At 32.5% G+C, this 23432-nt stretch overlaps 1 protein-coding gene across 1 annotated transcript; it reads right to left on the bottom strand.

Moving 5' to 3' along the window:
* Window positions 1-1702: 1702 nt before the first annotated feature.
* LOC100792449 (cysteine-tryptophan domain-containing zinc finger protein 3) lies at window positions 1703-13245 on the bottom strand. The gene is made up of 11 exons (XM_003534801.5): window positions 12596-13245; window positions 11725-11797; window positions 11498-11625; window positions 10964-11359; window positions 9608-10884; window positions 8487-8929; window positions 6465-8380; window positions 6208-6365; window positions 5446-5606; window positions 4969-5126; window positions 1703-4427 (listed from the first exon to the last, which is right to left on the bottom strand). Exons 1-11 carry the CDS (start codon window positions 12686-12688, stop codon window positions 4206-4208), a joined length of 5025 nt encoding a protein of 1674 aa, XP_003534849.1. The 5' UTR covers window positions 12689-13245; the 3' UTR covers window positions 1703-4205.
* Window positions 13246-23432: the final 10187 nt, after the last annotated feature.

The raw sequence follows: 23432 nt of genomic DNA, 5'->3' as shown, positions 1-23432 counted from the left end.
TATTTTTTAGTCCTTACACTTAAAAAATTATTTGTTTTAGTCCTTATATCCAAACATTTTCAATTTCCTTTTGGTCCCGGCCATTGAAAAAAATGTTGCTAACGAGCGTTGACATGACGTTAATGTATGTTGTGTTTACATTGTAATCTTTATATTTATACTATTTTTATGTTTTGATCTCTATCACACTTTACCTTTTAGTCCCATATTCTTAAATATAATTTTGATATTTTTATCTTTTCAAATATGTGATTTTAGTCTCTTTATTTTAAAATAAAAATGTTTAACCCTCATATTTTAAAAAATTCCCAAGTTTAATCCTCCATTTTGCCTAATTTTTTTATTTCAGACATTTTAATTAATTAATGATAATACCTTAAATGAATATATTAGATCCATGGTTCAATCGGATAAAAAAAAATGTATGCAAAATTAAGAATTTTATTAAAATTATGAATTTTTTAAAATAAAATAACCAAAATTATTGATAGACAAATAGAACCACACAAAAGGGTGTCATGAGTCAAACCAAAAGTTTACATCCTTACCAAACGTGATGTTCAAGAGTTCTCCCCACCGAGGTTAAATTACAAGGAAAGAACCCCCAAAAATTTTCTCTTTTTTCAAAAAAAAAAAAATTGTTCTTTCTGTACAAGTAAAATCAAAGAACTAAAATTGCATTCTACAGTTAGAATAGAAAATAACAAAAATTATTGCATCCTAGCTGTTGTGTAATGCGCCAGTAATGAACAAAACTAGGTATTATCACATCCAAGTAATGATAGATAAACATGAAAGATAATACAAGGAAATCAAGAGAGAGAGGAGGGATCAAAATTTCATAAGAGTTACTTTTTATCTTCACTCTTTAGTTCTCATCCAATGAGTAACTCTATTTAATCCTTAAATCAAAAGAAAATCAAAAGAAAATAAAAAGTGAGGATAGGTGCGTATACAAAAGAATTTTCTAAATCATCAAAAAAAAAATTGCTAACATTTATCTACTTATCTTAAAGAATATTTTTTAAAAGAGTATGCATCAACAAAAAAGTCATATTTTTTCAAAGAAATAATTTAATAAGATGTAGCTTCAACTTTTTCAAAAAAAAAAGAAGAAAGAAACATCAAGTATGTAACTTGTTAAAATATTCTTTCTAGAAAACTAGATATATAATAGAAAATTGCAAACATTCATCTACTTATCTTAAAGGAGTATTTTAACAAATTATAACTAAAATTTTCTTTAAATACAGTTAAAGTATAACTTGCTGAAATATTTTTTGAAAGAGTATGCATCAACAAAACACTCATATCTTTTCAAAGAAATACTTTATAATAAGATGTAGCTTCAACTTTTTCAAAAAAAATAAAAATCCAAGCATGTAACTTGTTAAAATATTCTTTCTAGAAAACTAGCTATATAATAACAAATATAAATACACACATGCGCGCAGGTCAAAAGAGAAGATAAGGTGGTAAAATGAAAATATAAACAATAGTATTTTGAATGAGAAAGAATGAACAAAAGAGGAATGCAGAGTTAATTTTGAAAAGACGTGAGGTATTGAATTTGTTCCATTGTGATAGGAATATAATATTGGATCAAGAAAATCTAGCATCTAACATTCAAATCTACAAGTTTGAATACATTGTCAACTTTTATTCCTAATGCATGCACAGGCGGAATGGTACACATCATGTGTATCACGGAATTTTCTTTCTTTTTTTTTTTTATAACACACTTGAGCCAACAAAGAACATAGAGTACCCAACATTACATAGTAAGAATAACAACACAACTATTTCAGCATGACCACTTATTCCAAGACAATTATTGGGGAAAACTAGCGACCTAAAAATTCTGGCCAAAGGGAACTTGCTTCGAGTTCCATAACAAATGAAAGATTCGCGTGACATATCTACTAAACCATTATTCAAAAATAACAACTACATACAAAGAGCATGTTTGAAAGAGCATCTTCCGACAACATCTAACGCCAGAATCGTGTTTAGAACATCTTCAATTAAAAACAACAAAACTTCATATGAAGAGCATGTTTGGAATAGCATCTTCCGACTACATCCAACACCAAAAGTGTTTTTGGAACAACATCTTCAATATTCAAAAACAACAAAACTACATACGGAGAGCGTGTTTGGGAGTTGGAACAACACCTTCCAACTACATCCAACGCAAAAATCATGTTTGCAACATCATTTGAGTTCTGATTAAATCCAACACCAAAATCACATCAAATAACTCAAATGACATAGAAGCTACAATAATAAGCTTTTAAAGGACAAGAATCAACATTAAGTTGAAGCCAAAGCAAACACACACTAATTCAGAATAAAAGACAGTCAAGACTACAGTGTAAGTGTGTATGATGTCTCTCACCATGGGAAACATATTAAATATTAGATATATTGATTTTTAAAGGAAGTTCAACATTTTTTTGGCACCCTTCAAAGCCATCACCACATACAAACGGAGTTGGATTTGGTTTTCCTCCTTACACCTGTCATGGACCACCATGTCGTCATCAGAGACAATTTGATGCTTCGTTTGTTTTTTTCCTATGAGGTTTCGCATACCCCTTTCTCTTTTTACCTCTTTTCATTTTTTTTCTTCTCTATATATGCAAATTCCAAACCAGATCCAATTTCTCCAAAGGAAAAAATTATCTCTAACAAACACCTACTTTCTATCCCACCAGTCTTGCAAGCTGGGTAAGCATAGCTAAAACAGCTTATCTAGTTAGTGTCACTCTTCAAGCACTCAACCCTCAATGTTTATTTGTAGGGGATATATGAAAGAAAACAATGGCAGTGCGACAAAGAAAGAGGGGGTTAACCTGAACAAAATATAATAATAATAAAGGAAAAAAATGAGTCATTGTTTTCAAACTTAAATACGAAGTGCAGAAAAAATAAAAAGTTAAATGTATGTGTAATTTGATAAAAACTCAAGGAGTATGGCTGTAATGTGCTATATCGATGGAAATTCTTTCTCGTGAGGCAGACTCCACCACAAAATCAGCCACTACAATTACCATTATTAGGTCATGTTATGATAGAGAAAAGTTTACAAGTCAAAATTTACTTTTGAATATCGAGATACAAAATAGACCACACAAAACTTAGGAATTTTCAACATTTCAGACATAGGCTAAGGAAATGATTAACAAATTCCAGATTAAACCATCCCTACCAACAATAAAGAGGGAACAGGACAATATAAAATAAAAGCTTAGTTATGATCCAGTCTTTTAAACTATCATTCAATCACGTGTTGTCATTTTATTGGAGAGTTTTGACTTCTCAGGCAGTTAAAATCAAAATTTCAGTATATACCCATATGCGATCCAATGATACTGTATACTCCTCCACTAACATGAATCAAAACTAAATGAATAAATTCTCAAAAGGAGTCAAAACAGGAAAATTTTGCTAACCTTACTTAAGCATGGTAACTCACTACAGGCTAATATTTCTTCACATGATAACATGCACTAATACCAATGACACCTCAAGTTGCTACAAATAATCCATGCTATAAACAGTTAACCAGATCCCAATTACTAACAATATAACCTATACATAACATATATGGAGGAAGATGACAAACACTTGAACATAAAGCAAAGAATTGGAAACAGAAGTCTAGCATTGCTTAGTAACACACACAAGGAAAGTTTCTGCAAGGATTTCTATTCATTCAAAACTTTGATATGATAACATAAAAGGAGAGTTTGTCATTAACAATGGACCTATTATAACTACTATATAAGTGTTCAAAGCCCTCAAAAATGGTTCCCTAATCTTTCCAGACTCTAAATTCTTGTTCCCGGGGCTCCAGTTAAGTGGAGCAAAGAATGTAGCACTGAACTAACATATATGATATCCATCCGGCATCACTTGACAGCCAGGAATCCTCTTCCCTCTTTCTAACCCATAAAATTTAAGGGTGTGTGTTGTACCCCTATATCCACATTAAGAAAAACCTTAACTGAAAAAGTGTTACAAAATTTTCTAATCAATCACATTTTGTACAAATGTACACAAGGGTAGCAAATCGCCTTCAACCTGCCGCCTTAGCAGGTTTCCAAGTGCTAGTCTTGGTAGATATCTTTTAGCCTCTTCCTTTCACAATGCCATCCATTTCAGTTGAGAAGTAAAACCAAAAAAATAAATTATATACAGGATCAAGATAATCTAGTACCACCAAGACCAGCGTGACTTATGGCTTTTGTGGCAGTCCAAACCAGACGTACAAGCTCATCTACATCCTGGAAGCTGAAATCAATAGCGCTTCTAATAGAAGCTATACAGTCCTTCTTCCATGCTTCTTGCATGATCACATTAGCAAGCACAAAAGTGCTCTGACATTTTCTAGAAGCCTCCATTGCAAAATGTATGTCCTGAGTCTGCAAAATCACAAAAACTTTTACCCAACTTTCCATAAATTTTTTTTTTTATCAACATACATAATAAATCCTTAAGATTCGGTATTCATAGCCTACAATGAAACTCAATAACCATATAAGCTAACTGCTTATTAATAGGGTGACAGGAAAAGAATACTGTATAACCTTGAAATTTTACCACCACCTGTCCATCGAAATCTAAAACATGAATTGCATTAAAAAGTTATAACTGAGTCAGTGACAACGGCCCGTATGAGGTATGACAACACAAAATGCTTGTTACATAACAGAATCACTCTGATATGCAATAGAAATTGTCTATGGATTGAAACCTGAACTTCCCTTGCATGGCAAAAACAGCTGACATCCATCCTGATTTTCTGTCAAACTTTATATCTAAATACAGAACCACATTTCCAATTATTATTTCCTAACAATTAACCCTTAGATCCCTTAACAGCAATCCCTTGGTACTTCAACATTAACATGCCAAGATAAACTTCCAAATAAAATGTATGGTTTATCAACAATTAAAACTTACAAAATCAAGAAGCCTGACTAAATTTGGACGAGTTCGAGCAGATATGACTTGGTTGATAGCAACATGAGTATTAGTACCCCTGGGCAAAGTAGCCTTATCCGCTGCTGTCTGATTGTTAAGGTTATCAACATCGGATGCAGAAGATGAAGGAGATTCGCCTAAACATTGAAGTAAAAAAAAAAAAACAGTGGTATATCATTGACTTGGATCACTTAATAAGGCATGGATACATCCATCAGACAACTAATGTTAAAGACAAGGCTACACAGTCAGATCAGAAGAAAGATCATGAATGGTTATATCTAACAGGCCCCTTGGTTGGCATAAGAGCCCTTCAGTGGTGGGGTTGAATAAGGCTAGGCCCATATTAATTTTTGCAGGAATTCACATTTTATTAGAAGAATGCAAAATCAACATACAACAATACCTGACAAGCCTGAAGACATAAACACTTTTATGAAAACTACGTTCCAATACCTTGAAAAACCAGTTGAAGAGTTGATTGCAACTCATGTCGATCTCTGTTAGTACTAGAATTTTTACAGTAAACCACTCTCATGTATGCCACCTCCATGCATTTATATGCCAAAGCAGCAGCTGCCATTTCTTGGTGAGTTTCATATTCATGGGCACAGCATCTGAAAACATTTCAATTGTACAATTAAAGGCCAGCTAACATCCATAGCGTGAGAAAGACAATAGTGCAAACTTCTAAATGTCATTTAATGGAACAATTTTTATACTAATGTCATTGTTTGAATTCATTGAAAGCATTACAAATTACAATTAAAATGTCATTACAAGACCTATATTTAATTATTTACAAATTAAAAGGCCTCATTGTCATTACTAAAAAAATGTTTGTATTATTGGGCCGGAATATGAGCTAATGAGTTGAACATCAAAGCCTAATCTAGGCTTATTTATGAACCAGCCAAAATTTTCAGCTCATTATGCTATTAATCCTTAGAATGTGGGTTTGACACTAACTCAACCCCAAAAGTTAGCTCATAGGGTGAGGATTACCCCCCACTTGTATATTCTATCTTTGCACTATCTAGCCAATGTGGGACTTGTGTTTATTCCAATATTTAATGAACCAAGATGCCATGAGCTGACACTCACTTCAGTCTTATTTTTAACAACCAAAATCGCATTCGACCAATAACTGAATAAAGGAAGAAATCTAAGATCATAAAAAGTAATCAATTTACTTAGAGCTTCAGAATTTTTACTTACTTGAAAAGTTTTGCTGCAGTAGCAAAAATTTTCATTTGACTCATTTCCCCATGCTTGCTACTCTCATTATGACAATTTTCTAAAAGAGAGGCTCCATGCAGAAACTTCAAACCAGCTTGAAAGTATGTCTCATTGCTTTCAAAGTCAAACCCGGAGTTCTGTAAATAAACAGTATTTTACACCATCAGTTACAAAAAAGAAAGATGCTAGATTCAACAAACTATATATTAAGAAAAATCTTGAATTGATCAACTAACCTTATAATTATCTGCTCTATCTTTTAGTTTTGCGGCTTCTTCCAGGGTGCCAGTAGCAGTTTGGCTGGAATTAGTTCTCAAAGGACTTGACAAAGTAAGTTGCTGATCAGGTGCAAAATTTCCAGAACTATAATTAACTCCAGCATTGTTACTAACATCGGCATAATTTCTCATTGACTTGGCCAAATCATCATTGCCAGAAACATGGACAGGACGCTCATTAGACATGCCTCCCTTTTGATACTGAGGTACAGTTCTAGAACTCACATTCAATGCTTCCCTTTTTACTTCATCCACTGCAGATGGGAGAACTTTGGATTCCCCAACTCTGGATTCAGTGAGATTAGCTTTGTTTTCTCCCTTAAAATCCTGAGTCAGGTTTTGCCGGGAGATAGTCTTATTATCAGTGCTACATTGAGCATTCATCTTCAGAATTGAATTCTCAAAGTCTCTTTCTTTTATCTCAGTTTGTTTTCCAGTTTCATTTGGCCCATGTCTTAAAGCACTTTTCTGAATAATACAGTCAATTTCACTTTTAGACTTCAAAGAAATATATTTAGCATTATTTTTTGCCTCAGCACCAGATGCATGATTACTGGGATTAACTGCTGAATCATGCTTCCCACTTGTTTTTGAATAACCACCAATGTCTGAAACTGAAATCTTCATCTTATTCATACCAACATGAGAACCAGACTTTCTGCCCTTCTCCTTGCGGTGCAATGATGAAACCTTACCAGATTTCTGCCAAGAAAGTTCACTTTCCTGGTTGTCCTTGTTTACTTTCTCCTCATAACGTATACCATTAGCACAATAACCAGGCTGTTCAACATGAACACCAGCTTCAAGCAAATGATTATTCTTTAGTTCAGAAGATTTTTTAGCTTGGACCCTGGCTGTGTCTTTAGCATCCTCAAACCGAGCCTCTATTGAAGATAATTTGTGGGATGCAGGATGTAAGTCATGCGAAATTCTACCCGCCTTCAATTTTACTGATAGCTTTCCCTCCCTATTATCAACACTTCTCCTTGAACCTACTGAAGAGAGGTAACCTTTTGTAGCATCATCTTTCACTGAAGTGTCTCCTATTGCCAAAATATTCTTATCCAAGTTGAAGGCCCTCAGAGGTGACGAGGTGACAGATTCAACAGGTGAACCTCTCACATCTTCAAAGTTGGTTTTAGCTTTATGAGACCCTGAAATTTTAGAAGAGCTTGAAGTTGCTGCCAATGAAAGCGGTCTAGAGCCCAAACCCTTGCCCAATTGATCAATACTGTCCGAAGCATGAAGAGATGCAACATTTTTCCTATGCTTCCTTGGCTGGTTGCCTTTATCAACAAATCTTACTTCTGTCCCAACAGCCATTTGGTCCCTATTGCCTGACAAGCAAACTTGCCTCATCCCATCTTTACTCAATTTATCATCACCTTCAGTTACTAATTTTGCCTCTTTACTCAAAATTCTGTATTTCTTTTGCTTCCTAATTTCACTTGCATTGCCTTCTTCACCATACTGCTTTTCACCATGCGAGGAGTATGAGTTGTTATGCTTTTCATCATCCATATGCTCCTTCAATTTCCTTTTCTTCATTAAACCACTTTTACTTCTGTTTTTCACATCCAAGGACCCACCACCAGACGAGACCTGAGCATGATCTCCCTCATTCTTGACAGTGACTGGTAATCTGTCCTGTATGTCATCAGATAAACAATATTCATCATACTTCCTCATTTCCTTCCCACTAGCTTTTGTTGGCAAACCATTTCTTGAATATAGAGACACCTTCTCAAGGTCCATGCCAGGATTCAATTGCTTATCAGTATAGAAAACATTTTCGACTTTTGGTTTCTTAGGAGTTCCCAATTTATATTGATCAGCATCCATCTTACGTTTCAACTTAGCATGCTTTCTATCACCTGCCCACGTGTGAAAATAACATTGAAATTATTAATTTAGAATACCTATAATTTCTTACTCACAAAAATAAATAACAGCATATCAACTCCGAAATGAATGAGGTACCTTCATTTACTTGCTTTTCTTTCTCTTTAGGCACGTTTTTCTCTTCTATCATGTTGTCAAGCCTGCTAAGATGTTTAGAAGAACTTGTCTTCTTCATTGGGTTTAAGTCAGCAGGATGATGATTCATGGCATTCAAGCTTCTATTTTTTCCAGATACTTGAACATTGATCTTTGCAGAATTTGGGAACTGAAGAACATCATTATTACTTCCTGACATTGTCTTTTCCTTAATAACATGTTTCTTCTTTTCTCGATCAGACAACATATCAAAAGTGGACATTTTGTGATTCAGGCCATATTGCAAAGTACAGCTCACTCCAATTGCAGTTTCAGTGCCATGGCTTTGCATGTTATTTTGACCATCGGAAATTGGTATTTGATATGAGGCATAAAGTGCTTTTGTTGTCTCATCCTCACTGAAGTCACATGAATTCATTCCAGGCCTAGCAACAAATTCAGAGAACAATGAGCAGGCAATAATACGAAAAGCAAAAAACAAATGCATATGTGGATAAATTTTAAAAATGTAAAATAATCTGTATAACGTTCAAAATTCAAGATAGTCTTTGATTGTTGCTTACAATACAACATCATACTAAGGGCATGTTTGGATTGGTGGTAAAGGATGGTATGCAGTGGGCGGGGAAGTTGTTCCAATGTTTAGTTTGTAAAAATTGAAATGGAACATAATGATGGATCATGATCCATTCCATTCCATTGTTTCACCCTAATTTTCTTCCCCCCAAATTTGGGGTGTACTTGATGGAACAAAGCTTTTAGATTGTAAAATAACTATTTTATCTTTTATAAATTTTGTCCTGAGATTTGTCTCTTAAAGATAATACATTTATAATAAGGATAATATAGGAATTAAAAAGTTAATAACTCATTTCATTCCATCCTTTTTCCAAATAATGGAATGAAATTTTTGTTCCTTTCAATTATAAAATATCCAAACAATGGAACATCATTTTTATTTCATTCCATTCCGATCCATCACATTCCATTATATTCCAGTCCACTCCATTCCATTTTCTACTACCAATCCAATCATAGCCTAAGCATATACCCGGCATAATATGGTCATGCATAATTCCAACCAAAATGAGCAATCAACTTACAGCCAATTTAGCATGCTACACAGCCACTTCTCTGGAAGATGCTCTGGCTTCATACCATTAGGCAGTAGCCGCCATTTCTGGCAACTGTCACAACATACCCAATCTTCCGCAATAACTTGAGGCACTCCTACTGCTGATGAAATCATCTCTGGAGCAAGGTTGTTTTCAGCAATAGGAAGTGCAGCTGAAGTATCTTTGATGCATGGCCCAGCTAGCAACTGGTTGGCCACTTTATGGCCACTCAGTCTTTCCTTTACCTTAGTCCCAAATGCACTCTTTTTTCCATTACCGATGTTACCGTTTTTTATAGCACCAATACTGGCAACACTGGCAACTTTCTGTTCTGATTTTTTTTCTTTCAATGAATCCCCGTTACTATTACTGAACTTTTTGCCCTTCAGTGACATTGACTTATTCATTTTACTTTTACAAGTATTGTCAAAGCCAGCAATCCCTTTATCAATTACCATTGCATTATTAGTACCACCAAAGCTATCTTTTCTTCCAACAGCCTCAGCTTTTCCAGGACTCAGATCACCCTTTGACTTAGTCTTCCGCTCAGACACGGCCTTTACTTTCTGATGGTTCTCATACTTATGATCTACCTTGTGTTTTACTGCATCAGATTCAAACTTATTCATGAAAGTATTACGCATGTTATTATTCATAGGGTCTGTAAAATTATCCTTGCGGGAATTTTCCAGTTTATGCTCTAAAGCATTTTTCATAAACCCATTTCCTGCATTTTGCTTTTCAGTCTTCTCAAAATCCTGACCAGATATTGACTCCAATGACTCCTCCTTCAAAGCTTCTACGGGAACCATTCTGCCTTGCACTCCACTCTCATTAAAGTCCTTGGAGGCTTCAAAAGCTTTAGCAGTGACTTCAGCTGTTTCACCAGCATCACAAATTGAACTTGACAGAGGTGTACGTTTCAAGTCATTAGAGAGGAAATCTTTACAATCCGGTGTTCTATTTCCTAATCTTTTCTTTGTATGCAATGTCAAATCCTTCTCAGAAAAGGTGCCATTTGTATGCTTCAATTCCAACTGTTTTTCACTTTCTCTCATTATTCTCACTGTTTTCTTCTTCAAATGTTCATCCCCCACAAAAGAATCTGATTCGTCAGTAGACATGGAACAAGTATCTTGATGACCTTTAAGAGAAGACAAGTATTTGCTGTCTCTGATAACTTTTTCATTCTTTATCATGTAGAGCAAACTATCATGCAGAGGAGATATTAGAACACCCCCAGAGATAGGAAAGGAAGTCATAACCTATGTCATCAAATAAGAAGTAAATACATCAATCTTTCTAATGGAATTGAACAGCGTAGAAATAGAGAAGGACCTCTACCTGAATAATGCCATTTGGAGAATCTTCAGCATTCTCTTGAGATACTGGTGGCATGCCTTCACTTTCCACAGGGCTGTTCCCCATTGAGGAAGAGGGAGAGTTATCAAGCCCAAGGCCACTATATATCTCTGCATTGTTTGGTGCTAAGATATTAGATTTCATTTTAATTCGAAACTTCAGTGGCCTTTGGTCAGTTGAATTTCCTGTCTTTTTTGTACTATCATCTTTCGAAGTGCACCTCTCAGCTATATCACTGGAAGAAATTCCTTGTTCTTTCTTCACTGAATCATTTACTGAAGCTTCTTTTAAATCACGAAATGAATAAGAACTATGAGAAGCATTTTCAGGCCTTGCAGGAAGCCCATTTGAAGATGCTTTTGTGTTATGAGACACAGCCTGTATAACAATATAACTGACTGTCCTCAATCAATCTGTATTATTTTTATGCTGAAATATGCTGGCAGCATATCTTACCTTCCTATCAAGTATCAAATAGTAAAATAAACAAACAAAAATATTGCTATATGCCTATACCTCCATGTGGAGATTGATACTAAGTTCTGGTGAGCTGTGGTTTCTTTGTGGAGTCCTTGGATGAGAACACAAACAAGGAGAGCGCTCCTGGGTAGGTAAAAAGGAACCATAGCCACCAAATTTTGCACCTGAAAAATATTATTCATATCTGATAACATCACTTCATGGACGCAAAGACTGCTCTTTCATTTCTCAGTACAAGCTTCGACTTTTATTATTCCACTTACCCAAATTCTCAGCAGATACACCACCTTCAAAGTCCTTTTGAAAATGACCAAGAAAATGTTGAATCTTCTCATCCTTCAGAAAACAATTTATTAGTCCTAATATTTTTGTGATAAAATTTTAACAAAGGACTTTAAAGGCAAATGGCATTAATCAACAATAATCAGTAGGTATATGAAGCATAACAATAGAAGGCACCATAAAGATCAACAAGCATTTAACAATTATCTTTAATTCTGTTATTTGATTAGTAGGTACTAACCTTCTCAGATGAAAAAATACAAATGCACATTGACATAGCATCAACAATCTAAGAAGCATCTAGAAGCTTAACTTGCATCAAGGCCATTTTGCACAAGAAAAACAAACAGTTTAGCAAATAAATCTATTTCCTAGTAATTGATGATGTGTGTGATGTTGGTAAATATTAAATTGTGTTTCTCAGTCACAAAGTAGCAGAATACACATCTAAAGCATCATTAGGCAAACAAAATCAATTCGTGATATTTATTGGCAGAATTCTAGGATAGATAGATTCACTATGCTTGTCAGCACACAAGAAACTCAAGACACTCCTCTATTATGTTATTTCTTTGTCATTAACAAACAATGTATGTATGATTATGAAGCCCAATGTATGTATGATTATGAAGCCCAACAGCCAATAGTGGTGTTCAGCATGTATCATACTGATTTAGTCCCTCCAGACAGAAGTTTAATAATTAGAAATTCTACAACTCTTCATTCCTATTTTCTTCCCCCAGGAACCAAATACATTGGCAAATTAACAAATTTTATTGATCATCCAAACCATGCATAAACCAAGCAAATTCAAATGGGAAATTTTCAAAATAGATTGAAGCAAGCCCTTACAATGTACGAGAAAGAATCGGGGTCAATGTTGGCTTCATCATCAACATTATAATAGCAAGCCTCTCCTTCCTCAATATCAGTATTCTCCTTCATCTCCACCACCCACCAAAACTTTCTAGCCCTAGGCCTAACCCCAGAACCCAAAAATGTTATTTTTTCACATTGAAACCTTCCCTGAAGTCTAGCATCACTTCAATCACCCCCCCCCCCCCCCCCCCCCAAAAAAAAAAAAAATAGTGGCAAGAAAAAGAACAAAAGAAAACCCAAATAATAAAAAAAATAAAAAATAGAAAGGAAACGCCGACCCAACGAAACAAACGCGAAATCCTCGAAAACCCAGAAGGGAAAGGCGATTATTTGCGCAGTGATCATGCCATGATACAACCCTTCATTGATGGAGGAGCGTATAAACCAGAATAAAAATCATTACTTGCATTAAAATTAAAAAATTTAAATTCTTCGGCTTTAACCCCACAATCTGATAAATAACAAGAAGCGGTGGAATCGGCGAAACCGATCAGTGGCTACTGGAATGGGTTTTTGACGGCGAGTTCAAAACGTATTCCAAATCTTTTTTCACTTCGCTCTCTCAATATTTTGATGTGTGCACACAATGGAGAGAAAAAAAAAAGAGGCTGGGCTTTGGTATCTCAATTTTCCTAATTATTATTTAGTTTAATCTAATTTCATCACGTATTTTTTAAAATATATATTAAATTAATAATTTAGGATTTGCCTATCGCGGTAAGATAACCGTTGATGAAAAACCAATGCACATGTATAATAAATTATGAATTTATTAAAATATCAAGATTAATAAAGAAGATATATTTCTCTTCTCTGTTATTTATTTTTTATTATTCGTTTTTACTATTAATTTATGCATCACAAATTGAAAGAGTGAACAATATATAGTTTTAGAGTTGAATATATGGACTACAACTAGGCATGGCAACAGGTTGAAACGGGGACGGGTATTACATTTCCCACCCTCGCCCCTGACTTCTTGACTAATCCCCGACCTCGTCAGGGTTAAAAAATTCATACCCACCCTGTCCCCGTTGGAGGTTGAGTTTTCCCGTCTCGCCCCGCCCCCGCTAGAATTGATTAAAAAAATTTAAAAAAGAGAAAAAATATTGAAACTTATTGAAAAAAAAGGCTAAAAAATAGTTTCATAACAAAAAAACAATAACAAAGCCAAATTCAAAATATAGGATCATTATCATAATTTAAAAAATTACTAAAACAAATCAATCTATTCAATTAAAATCATAAAATTTGGGTATTGCATGAGGAATTAAGACATGCATATTTATTTTCCCACAAAAAAAAACATTACCATCTAAATATATGTTTTTCCAACAATAAGTAGCATATGATTCTATTTAGCAAAAAAGGAGATATTAATATACTATGTTGGTTGTCTTTCAACATGTTTCATTTTGTTTAGCAACTTAAACATATTTCATTCTTTCAAATTACATAATAAAAAAAAAGAAACAACTTAAATTGTTCAACAAATAAATGTTAATCATTCCTCCAAATTAGTGACACTAGCAACACCCATCATTTCACCTGCATAAAAGAAATAAAAAAATTAGAACAAAAGCTTATATTATATAATAACAAAAAATGAAATTTAGAACATTATTTACCTTCATCATCTGAAACCATTTCATTCATTACATTAGCGCATTCAGCAACAACTTTATAGCTCGTAGAACCTATAAAAATACATTACTAGTATCAGTTCTTGAATAAACACAAATATCAATTTAACAACATATATGAATAAAACTTTACCCGTATTTTCAGCACTCCACAACCAACTTCTAGCGCACATTAAAGCCTCTAAAGTAGTCCATTGAAGTCTACTACAATGTGGGCTTAATACTTGACCACCAGTGCTAAATGCAGATTCTGAAGCTACGATAGATACTGGAATAGCTAATATATCCTTAGCAATTGCGTGAAGTGTTGGATACTTGACACCATTAAACTTCCACCACATCAAAATATCAAAGTCAACAGCTCTTGGTAAAACATCTTCTTCTAAATAGTGGTCTAACTCTGATTTAACATAAAAATTTCTAGCCCTTTTTTTTCTTATTATAAATCTATCATACTCAGATAATGCATCACCAACAACTTCACTACCAGTAACATCACCAACATTACTACCAAAAGAGCCTTTGTTCATTTTCATTTGGTAATCAGAAACTAAGTCATAACACAATTGTTGAATGCCCCTCACTTGAGTAAAAGAGTCATGCTCATACAATTTTTCATAATAATACTCAAGCAACTCCATCTTGTATCTAGGATCTAAAACAGTGGCAACTCCCATCACATTATGAATCACACCCCAATATTTATCAAATTTGATCATCATATTTTTTGCCATTTGTTGAATCATTGGGTTAGGAGAGGTAATCCATTGTTTGATTGCCAACTTAATCTCACATATATTTGGAAAATACAAATTAGCAGTTGGATGTTTAGTAGAAGAAAATAATTCAGTGATAGTATTGAACAACTTCAATCTCCCACAAATATCCTTTGCAAATTGCCATTGTAAAGTACTTGGCAAACAAGTATATTGAGACTCTCGTTGCTTTAATCGACAAAATAAATCCTCGTATCCTATGGCAATTTCAAGCATTTTATAAGTTGAGTTCTATCTAGTTGGACAGTCTAATGCCAAATTCTTAGTGTAAGGGATTCTCAATTGTTTATTCGTTTCCTCAAATTTTTCCTTCCTCTTGGGTGTTGTTGTCCAATATGCCACACTATCCCGAATATTTTCTACACCTTCTTTCACCACTTCCAACCCATCTTTTACTATCAAATTAAGGATGTGAGCACAACAACGCATGTGAAGTAAAGATCCATCCCTAAGCAAACTACCTAAGTGTAATTTATCCTTAATTTTATCAATCATAGCATCATTTGTGATACAATTATCTAGGATGATAGTGGACAGTTTTGTGTCAATATTCCAATCCATCAAACAGTCAGTCAATACATTGCAAAGTCTATCACTTGTATGAGGAGCAGGAACATAGATGAACCTAACATAAAAATAGAGATATAATATAAAAACAACCAAAAAAAGAGATATAATATAATCATATTCAATCATTTTATAAAATAAAAGGCCTAATAATATAAAAAGTTCAAATCATTTTATTAATTACCTCAAAATTTGACTTTGTAAGTTCCAACAACCATCAACGTAATGAGTTGTAATAGCCATATATCCCCTCTTCTGACTTGTTGAAGTGTGGGAAAGTTAAATATGTTTCTTATGATGGAAAAGTTTTAAGGGTTGTCCGATTTGTTGAGTTTTTATTAGGCTAAAATAGAATTTTAGTTTTTTTATTTTTGTTAATTTGTAATTTTAATTTTTTATTTTAAAATTGAAATATTTAATTTTTAAAAAAATAGTGATTTTTGGCTTTCTGATAAAATCAAAACCATTAATTGTTAAAAATGAACATTGATTATTATTATATTTGTTTCTTCTAATTAAAATAAAAAAATGAAATGTTTTCTCGACTACACTCATAAAAAATGCTTAAAGATACACAAGACTGATTCCATGGAGAAGTTAAGGGGGTACTTGGTTTGGCTGTTTTTTGTTTTCATTTTCACTGAAAATAGAAAATGATGATGAAAATACGTTTGGTTAGATTTCTGTTTTCATTTTCAGTGAAAATATTTTCTTAAATGAACCAAAAACTGAAAATAATAAAATCTCGTTTTCAGTTGAAACCAGAAACCTCATTTTGGGTAAAATGAAAACGTTAATCTAAAAATACATTTCATTTCGAAAACACTTTTCAGTGTTTTTATTTCTTGAAAGCAGAAAATAAGAAGTCAAACCAAACATGTCTTCAGAATTCTAATATTTTGAAAATGAAAATAGTTTTCAGAAAATGAAAATGCAAACCAAACACACCCTAAGTTAGTTCTTGGTTTCATCCCATTAGACAATGGAATCACTTAGGATTTAATCCACCCCTTGCTTCTATGTTTGTATGTAGCAAGGTGTCAGTGCTTAGTTCCATTTTCATTTATAGTGTGTTTGGATGGAACAATTAAATAGGAGAATTCATTTTTTTAAGGAATTTAAAATGATTTATGATAAAATAGCTTGTTTAGATAGAGTATTTGAAAGGAGATTTAATTTTTGGTATTTTTATGAATAATTTTGATTGACTAAAATAATGAAATTTTAAATTCTCTAAAAAAATATAGAATTTGAAATTCTTTTTTTGGAGATGTTCACTCTAACTCACGTTCTTACTTGCGAATCTTTCTCGTTCAACACTCACAATTACAAGTGACCAAAGTTTTTACGACCGATATCGACATAAGTTATTTTTCACTAACGTTGGCCAAGGTTTTTTCGGTCAGAATTTTTTTGTATGATGTCAACCAAAGCTATTTTTTCCCGATATCAGCTAAGATTTTTTTTAGATGATGTTAGTTAGGGTTATTTTCTCACTCACGTTAGTCATGGAAAATTTTTGCTAGCGTCGATCAAGGATTTTTTTTGTCGTTGTCATCCAGATTTTTTCAGTTGATGTTGACCAATGATTTTTTTTTCTACTGACATCAAGCATGACTAACTTTTGAGTATACACCTATTAGGGTTTTTCAGCTGACGTCAACTAGGTTTTTCCAGCCAACATCAACCAAAGTTATTTTATAGCCAATATCGGCTAGGGTTATTTTTTAGTCGATGTTAGCTAGGGTGTTTTGGCTGATGTCAACTAGATTTTCTTAGCTGACGCCGATTAGGATTTTTTTGCTGACATTGACTAGGGTTTTTCGGTTGACATCTACCAGAGCTATTTCTTAACCACATTAGCTAGGTTTTTTGGTTGATGTTGGCTAGGGTTTTTTCTACTAACACCAGTTAGGTATTTTTGACCAACATCAGGCATGACTATTTTTAGTCGACATCGACTAGGTTCTTACAGTCGACATCCACTAGAGTTTTTTCGGTCGACATCGGTCAGAGTTATTTTTTAGCCAACATCGGCCAAGACTATTTTATAGCCGATGTTGGATAGAGTTTTTTGTCCGACATTGGTCAGAGTTATTTTTTAGCCAACTTTGACTAGGGATTTTTCAGGCAATGTTAACTAATGATGTTTTTCAGCCGACATCGGATAGGTTCTATTAGTCGACATCAACCAAGCTATTTTTTAGATGATATTGGGTAGATTTTTTTGTTAACGCCTGCTAGGATTTTTTAAGCCGGCGTTGGCTAAAAATAGTCATGGTCAATGTCGGGAATATATCTCCACTAATTTTTGTCAATACCTACTAGAATTTTTTAAGTCGATATTGGGTAGATTTTTTTATCACCTGCTAGGATTATTTTAAACCAACACAATGTTGGTAAGTCACTCATAAGTATATATGTAGTTTTACAATAAACATGCATAAATTTTGTTTAGTTTGGACTGAAATGATTTTTAAAATTAAAACTAAAAATCAATTTAATCTAATATCGATGTTTTCCAATATATTTAGTTTTTATACTTGATTTTTCTTTTTTTTTTTGTTGAATTGATTTATAAATTAAATAGTTTTAAATATTAACTGCTTGACTTACCAACATTGTGTTGGTTTAAGTAGAACTTAGTTTAAATTTTTTAAACAAAATTTCATATTCTAACTTTGTGAATGTAACTAAAAAAACTCATTAAAAGTGATTAGACATGTTTATTAATAAATATTAACCATAGACAAAATCAACAAATACTTAATAATATAATAATAAATCTTAATCCCTTGTTCTCGCTAATTGAATGGATCAAAATGCTATATTATAAATGTTTTGTCTTTTGAATAATTCTCTAGCTATAATACTTGAATTAATTTGTTATATAAAATGACTTTATCGTAGCATAATAATTTTGAATAAAATGCTTCAAATATTGGTTTTACATACTTCATTTTTTTAAAGTGATTTTACGTACTTCATTAAGGGAAGAGAAATGACATAATTTGAATAAGTTATATTATATTCATTCTTTTTGTAATAAGCTTTTGTTTAATGATTTCTGTAATAAACTTGAGTAATTATATTTCGAGAATTCACATAACTTAATGTCTCTCCTTATAATTCAGTTGTTTATATTTTGTAGCACATGTCTTCTGAACTTTTATATCAAAACAAAAGTAGATGATGAGTTGTTTTATATTGTCATAACTTACATAACTCTTACGATTTTTAATAGCTTACCACCCAACTTGCTTGTCATGAACCTTGGTCCCATGTCTAGAAATTACAAATCCCATAGAGAATATTAAACACTTCCTTAGGTAATTATTGGTGCAAACCAATATAACCTTCGTTTTAACCGTCACATTTCTTTGGATTTTGTTGTTGTCACAGCCTCATAGATGTGGTATTGCTGAAGAGTCTCCGCTGTATGCCCTTCGAGATTATATCAAAGCTAGAAGGGTCTGGTTAGTATTGTTTGATAATTTGCAAAATGATTTCTTTTCTCAGGATATCAAAGAGCGGCTCATTGGAGATATAAGATTGGTGTATGAGTGAAAGTCAGAAGAAAAGATGATAGATGTGTGAGTTTAGATATGTTCATATAAAAACTAACAATTAATATTTATCGATAAAAAAAAAAAGTGACTCATGGCCTCATTGACAATATAAAAGTGCACATAACCAGGGATTTGCCGCTGTATACTTGTTGGTTTATTTGGAACTCGAGCTGAGGAATGCTGAGATTAATCGAGGTGAAGTTGAAGTCTGGCCATTATGCTTGATTAGGAGTAAAATCAAAGCCCTTTTGGATTTGTTGACTTTGAATCACTTTACTAATCAAATTTAAATGGTTTAATTTGTGAATTTGACTCTATGCTTGTAATGCAGATGATCTCTTCTGAGTCAATTCGTTACATCATGCTACTTTAATAAATTACATCAGAAACTTGAAGGCCAAGGACTGGAGTTTCTCTATTCAGCACACTTTATAAAGAGAGCAACAACTATAAACATCTTGGCTTTCAAAATATAGTGGTGGAATCAGATTGCAAACTCGTTGTTGATGGACTTTCAGGCACTTTGAATAGCACAACGGATTTCAACATCATTATCTCAAAGTGTAAATCTTTGTTCTAACTTATTCCAAACTCGTTGGTGAATTTTGTAAGGAAACAAGTAAATAATGTTGCTCATTCGTTAGCAAGAACATCCTTGTCTTATATATGCTTGCACCCATGTGTTCGATCATATTCCAAATTGTATCATCTGTCCTACTTTGAATGAAATGAAATAAGATCTTTCTCTGTAAAAAAAAAAAAAAGAAAGAAAGGTAAATGACTAAATGGTTTCAAAACTTATTATAGTAAATTGGTAATTAGATTTATTAAAGAAAGTCCCAACGTAATCAACTGTATGCCTTCATCCCTTTTAAGTTGGTTTGTGAAAATAATTACTTGTTTTTCCTTGACCGAAAGGTAATTCAGTTATTTTTGGATTTTACCAAAAATGAAAACTCAAAATGATTTTTTTTTCTCTCCAGTTGGCCGAACTCAGAGCTTTAATTTTCAGTGGCTGTTATTCATGTAAGTTGCTTGCTATTTACACCCATACATGCTAAGTACACCCTCCATTCTCTTTATATTTTTATTGCCTATTATACTCTCTTAATTCTTAAAACATAGATTTTGAAAATTAATTTTTTGAACAAAATATATCAATTTTGGAATGTAATTTCTGGAACTATGTTTTAACAAAATGCATAATTCCATGAACTACTTTCTAGAACAACTTATGAGTCCCAAGTTTGTTATTTTTTAAATCTATTTTTTTTTCATCCTACATTTGTTATTGTTTAAACTCTAGTTTTAAACCTCAATCTTCATTCTTATTTTTTATTCTTTAAACCTTGTTCACATAATACTGGAAAAGTCGTGGGTTTAATTCTCTCGGCTAATAAAAAACTAAAATTTATCAATAACAAAGCTGACACATCCTAAGTGTGTCTGAATGTTTTGTCCATTGGAAATTTCATATATGGGTTATTTGTCTCTAAATTAAAATTGAAATAAGTATTTGTTCAGCAATTATAGATTAACAACTATTGTAGCTTATGAAGGAAAGGTACTTTTGATATTTCATATTTTGTTTATTGACTACCAAAAATCACTTTACGAACAACATATATCAGTTCTGGAAAGTAAATCTAGAAATTATTTTCCTAAATTAATATATATTGTTCCAAAAATTAATTTTGGAACTATGTTTTAACAAATAAAAAAGGTATAATTGATAGTTAAAAATATAAAGAGAAAGGAGGGATGTACTTCGTAAAAATAGGGGCTGTAAACAACAAGTACTTTCAGAATGCCCTGCCATCCTTTTAGATCCAACTGGATTGATATCCATTTGAGCCTGAGATTGGTCCTACATTACTAGAAAGACTAGTATTTCCAGAAACATACATAAAGGTTAATAACATACATTTTAGTTTTTAATATCAATTAAAATATGTTAAATTTAAATAAAAATAACATTCAATAAATAAAAAATATGGCTCACATCATTTGATAGATTCCACACGAATTTCACATAGTACTACAAAAATGCCTTTGTTATAAAGAGTATGCTACTTATATTTTTCTTTCTAAAAATAAACAGAAATGCATTTGGTGATTATTCTAAGATTTTAATCTGAATACATTAGTGTAAATGCTTTTATATTTTAAACTAATTAGATAATATCATAAACATGACTTAAAAGGTCGTTTAGCTAAATGTGAGTTTGGGTCATTTATGTTTTAATATTTTTCATTTTAACTTAAGGTTTATTTTGATCTTTTATGTTTTTGAAGAATTTTATTTTGGTTCATTTTAGGCAAAACGTTAAATAAGTGTGATATGTTTGCCAATGTTGATTTGGATGATGATATAAACATAGTTATTAAATTTGGCTTGGACCAACTAAGTCAACCCATTGGCCTAAGAATCAGACACCCAATTAGTTCGAGCCACTTGTTGAACCCGTTGTGCATATGGCTTGGTGTGATCCGACCTCAAACCGGTTGACTATGCGGGTCATGCATTTTTTTAATTTATTTTTACAATTGAACAACTTCACTCATATTAGAAAAATAAATTTATACTTTACACTTGTATTGTTCATAGATTTTGCTTATATTTTTTGTCAACCATAACTACATCTTGAAATTTGAGATGATAAAATTGTAATTATTTTCAATTTTCCTTTGACTAATTTGTGTGTGCGTATTAGATTATGTTTGTCATTGTAGAATAATAATATATATTTTTAAATTCTAACTTAAGGTTGTTTATATACTGAATTCTAAAAAAATATGTTGGATGCTCAAAATTTTAAACAAGTTTATAACTATGGTTCTAAATATGTTAAATTTTATTTGTACAAGTTTATATGTTATTAAATTATTTAGATTTTTTGTTAATGTAGACTGGGTCATGCAAGTCAATTGATGATTCATTGGGTCGATCCTTGACCCAATATCTCGATCGAGTTGATAACTGATCCGAGTATGATATCATTGGATGTAACATGTTAATTGAAATGATATCCTTTTAAATGGTTATATTTTAGTTCATGTGTTTTCAAATGGTTATATTTTGGTACTTTAAGTTTTTAAATGGTTTAATTTGGGTCCATCAAGTTTACAGAAGTGCGCATTTTGATCCTCGCCGTTATAATGGCAGTGTCTAGTTTTGTTTTTTGTTTTTATCGTAAATATTAGTTTGTTAACTTTGTTAATTAGAATATAAGTTGGAAAATTCAATCCACTACTCCTTCCCTCTCTTTTCTCCCTTCACCTTACGGTACTTAGCCAACCTTAGAGTCCATAGAATGTAATTGAAGATATTCTACCAATTATAAATAATTGTAGGTATGATTAGTAAAGATAATTATTATAAAAATTAATAAATTTATTATATATATTAATATATAATTGGATGATAATATAAAATTTGAAACATGACCTTTTATCTCGAGTTATAAAAAAAACATTTTATCTGTTGAATTTATTATATAATAAAGAATAAACATCTAACTAGCACGTGACACAAACCTTCCAAGCAGATGAAAGCATGAAACCACCAGTAAGCAGCGAAGAGCCACCTGACCTATAATTCTCATCAAAACACCCCAAACTCTGCCACGCGTGTCCCCTACTATCTCATCTCACCAAACGTTAATTCATGCCAAGCCACCAATCTAGCTAATCTCATGAGATGAGTATAGTTTTCATAGTTTTAACGATCTAGAATTATAACTATGGTCATAACATCAAAGTTTTTGTTACTATAATTATGGCCATATCAATTTAAAATGTTGGTGCTTCTAACTTTAGGTGTGTATGCGTGTTTAGTGCAAGGGTAGTTGGGGGTTTGAGTTTGCTTTAGGACATTGAGAGTTGCCGTTATAGCTGGAATTTTTGTGGTGGCCTACAGTGCCGGCGGTTGCTACTCTCTTTAATAATCCTGCTACCTCAACCTATAACAACCTCATTCAACAGGGTTGATTGGTACATTAATTTGTTTGCATGATCACCACATATATTATACATTCATCTTAAGAAAAAAGCAACACAAATTAATATTTACATTCTTAAAAAATACATATAATTAACACAACGTTTAAGTTTATAAAAAATATAAAAAAAATTATATATTTATATATATGAAATTGATTGCGAGATATATATTAGTACTAATTAAACGTTTATATACATGAATTTCTCTCCAATTAACTCTCTTATTGCCACTTGTTATTATAAAAAATCTACT

This window comes from Glycine max, chromosome 9 (genome assembly GCF_000004515.6).
Source record: "Glycine max cultivar Williams 82 chromosome 9, Glycine_max_v4.0, whole genome shotgun sequence".
Taxonomy (NCBI): Eukaryota; Viridiplantae; Streptophyta; class Magnoliopsida; order Fabales; family Fabaceae; genus Glycine; species Glycine max.
The sequence above is the reverse complement of the archived record's forward strand: the minus strand, read 5'-3'. Positions and strand labels throughout refer to the sequence as shown.

Bases quoted from the DNA above. Each gene is read 5' to 3' on its own strand.
- LOC100792449 (XM_003534801.5), bottom strand. From the start codon at position 12,688: ATGAAGGAGAATACTGATATTGAGGAAGGAGAGGCTTGCTATTATAAT. The intron at 11,798-12,595 runs GTAAGGGCTTGC...TGTTTTCTGAAG, and splicing joins CCGATTCTTTCTCGTACATT to GATGAGAAGATTCAACATTT. The intron at 4,428-4,968 runs GTAAGTTTTAAT...GTGATTTTGCAG, and splicing joins TAGTCAGGCTTCTTGATTTT to ACTCAGGACATACATTTTGC.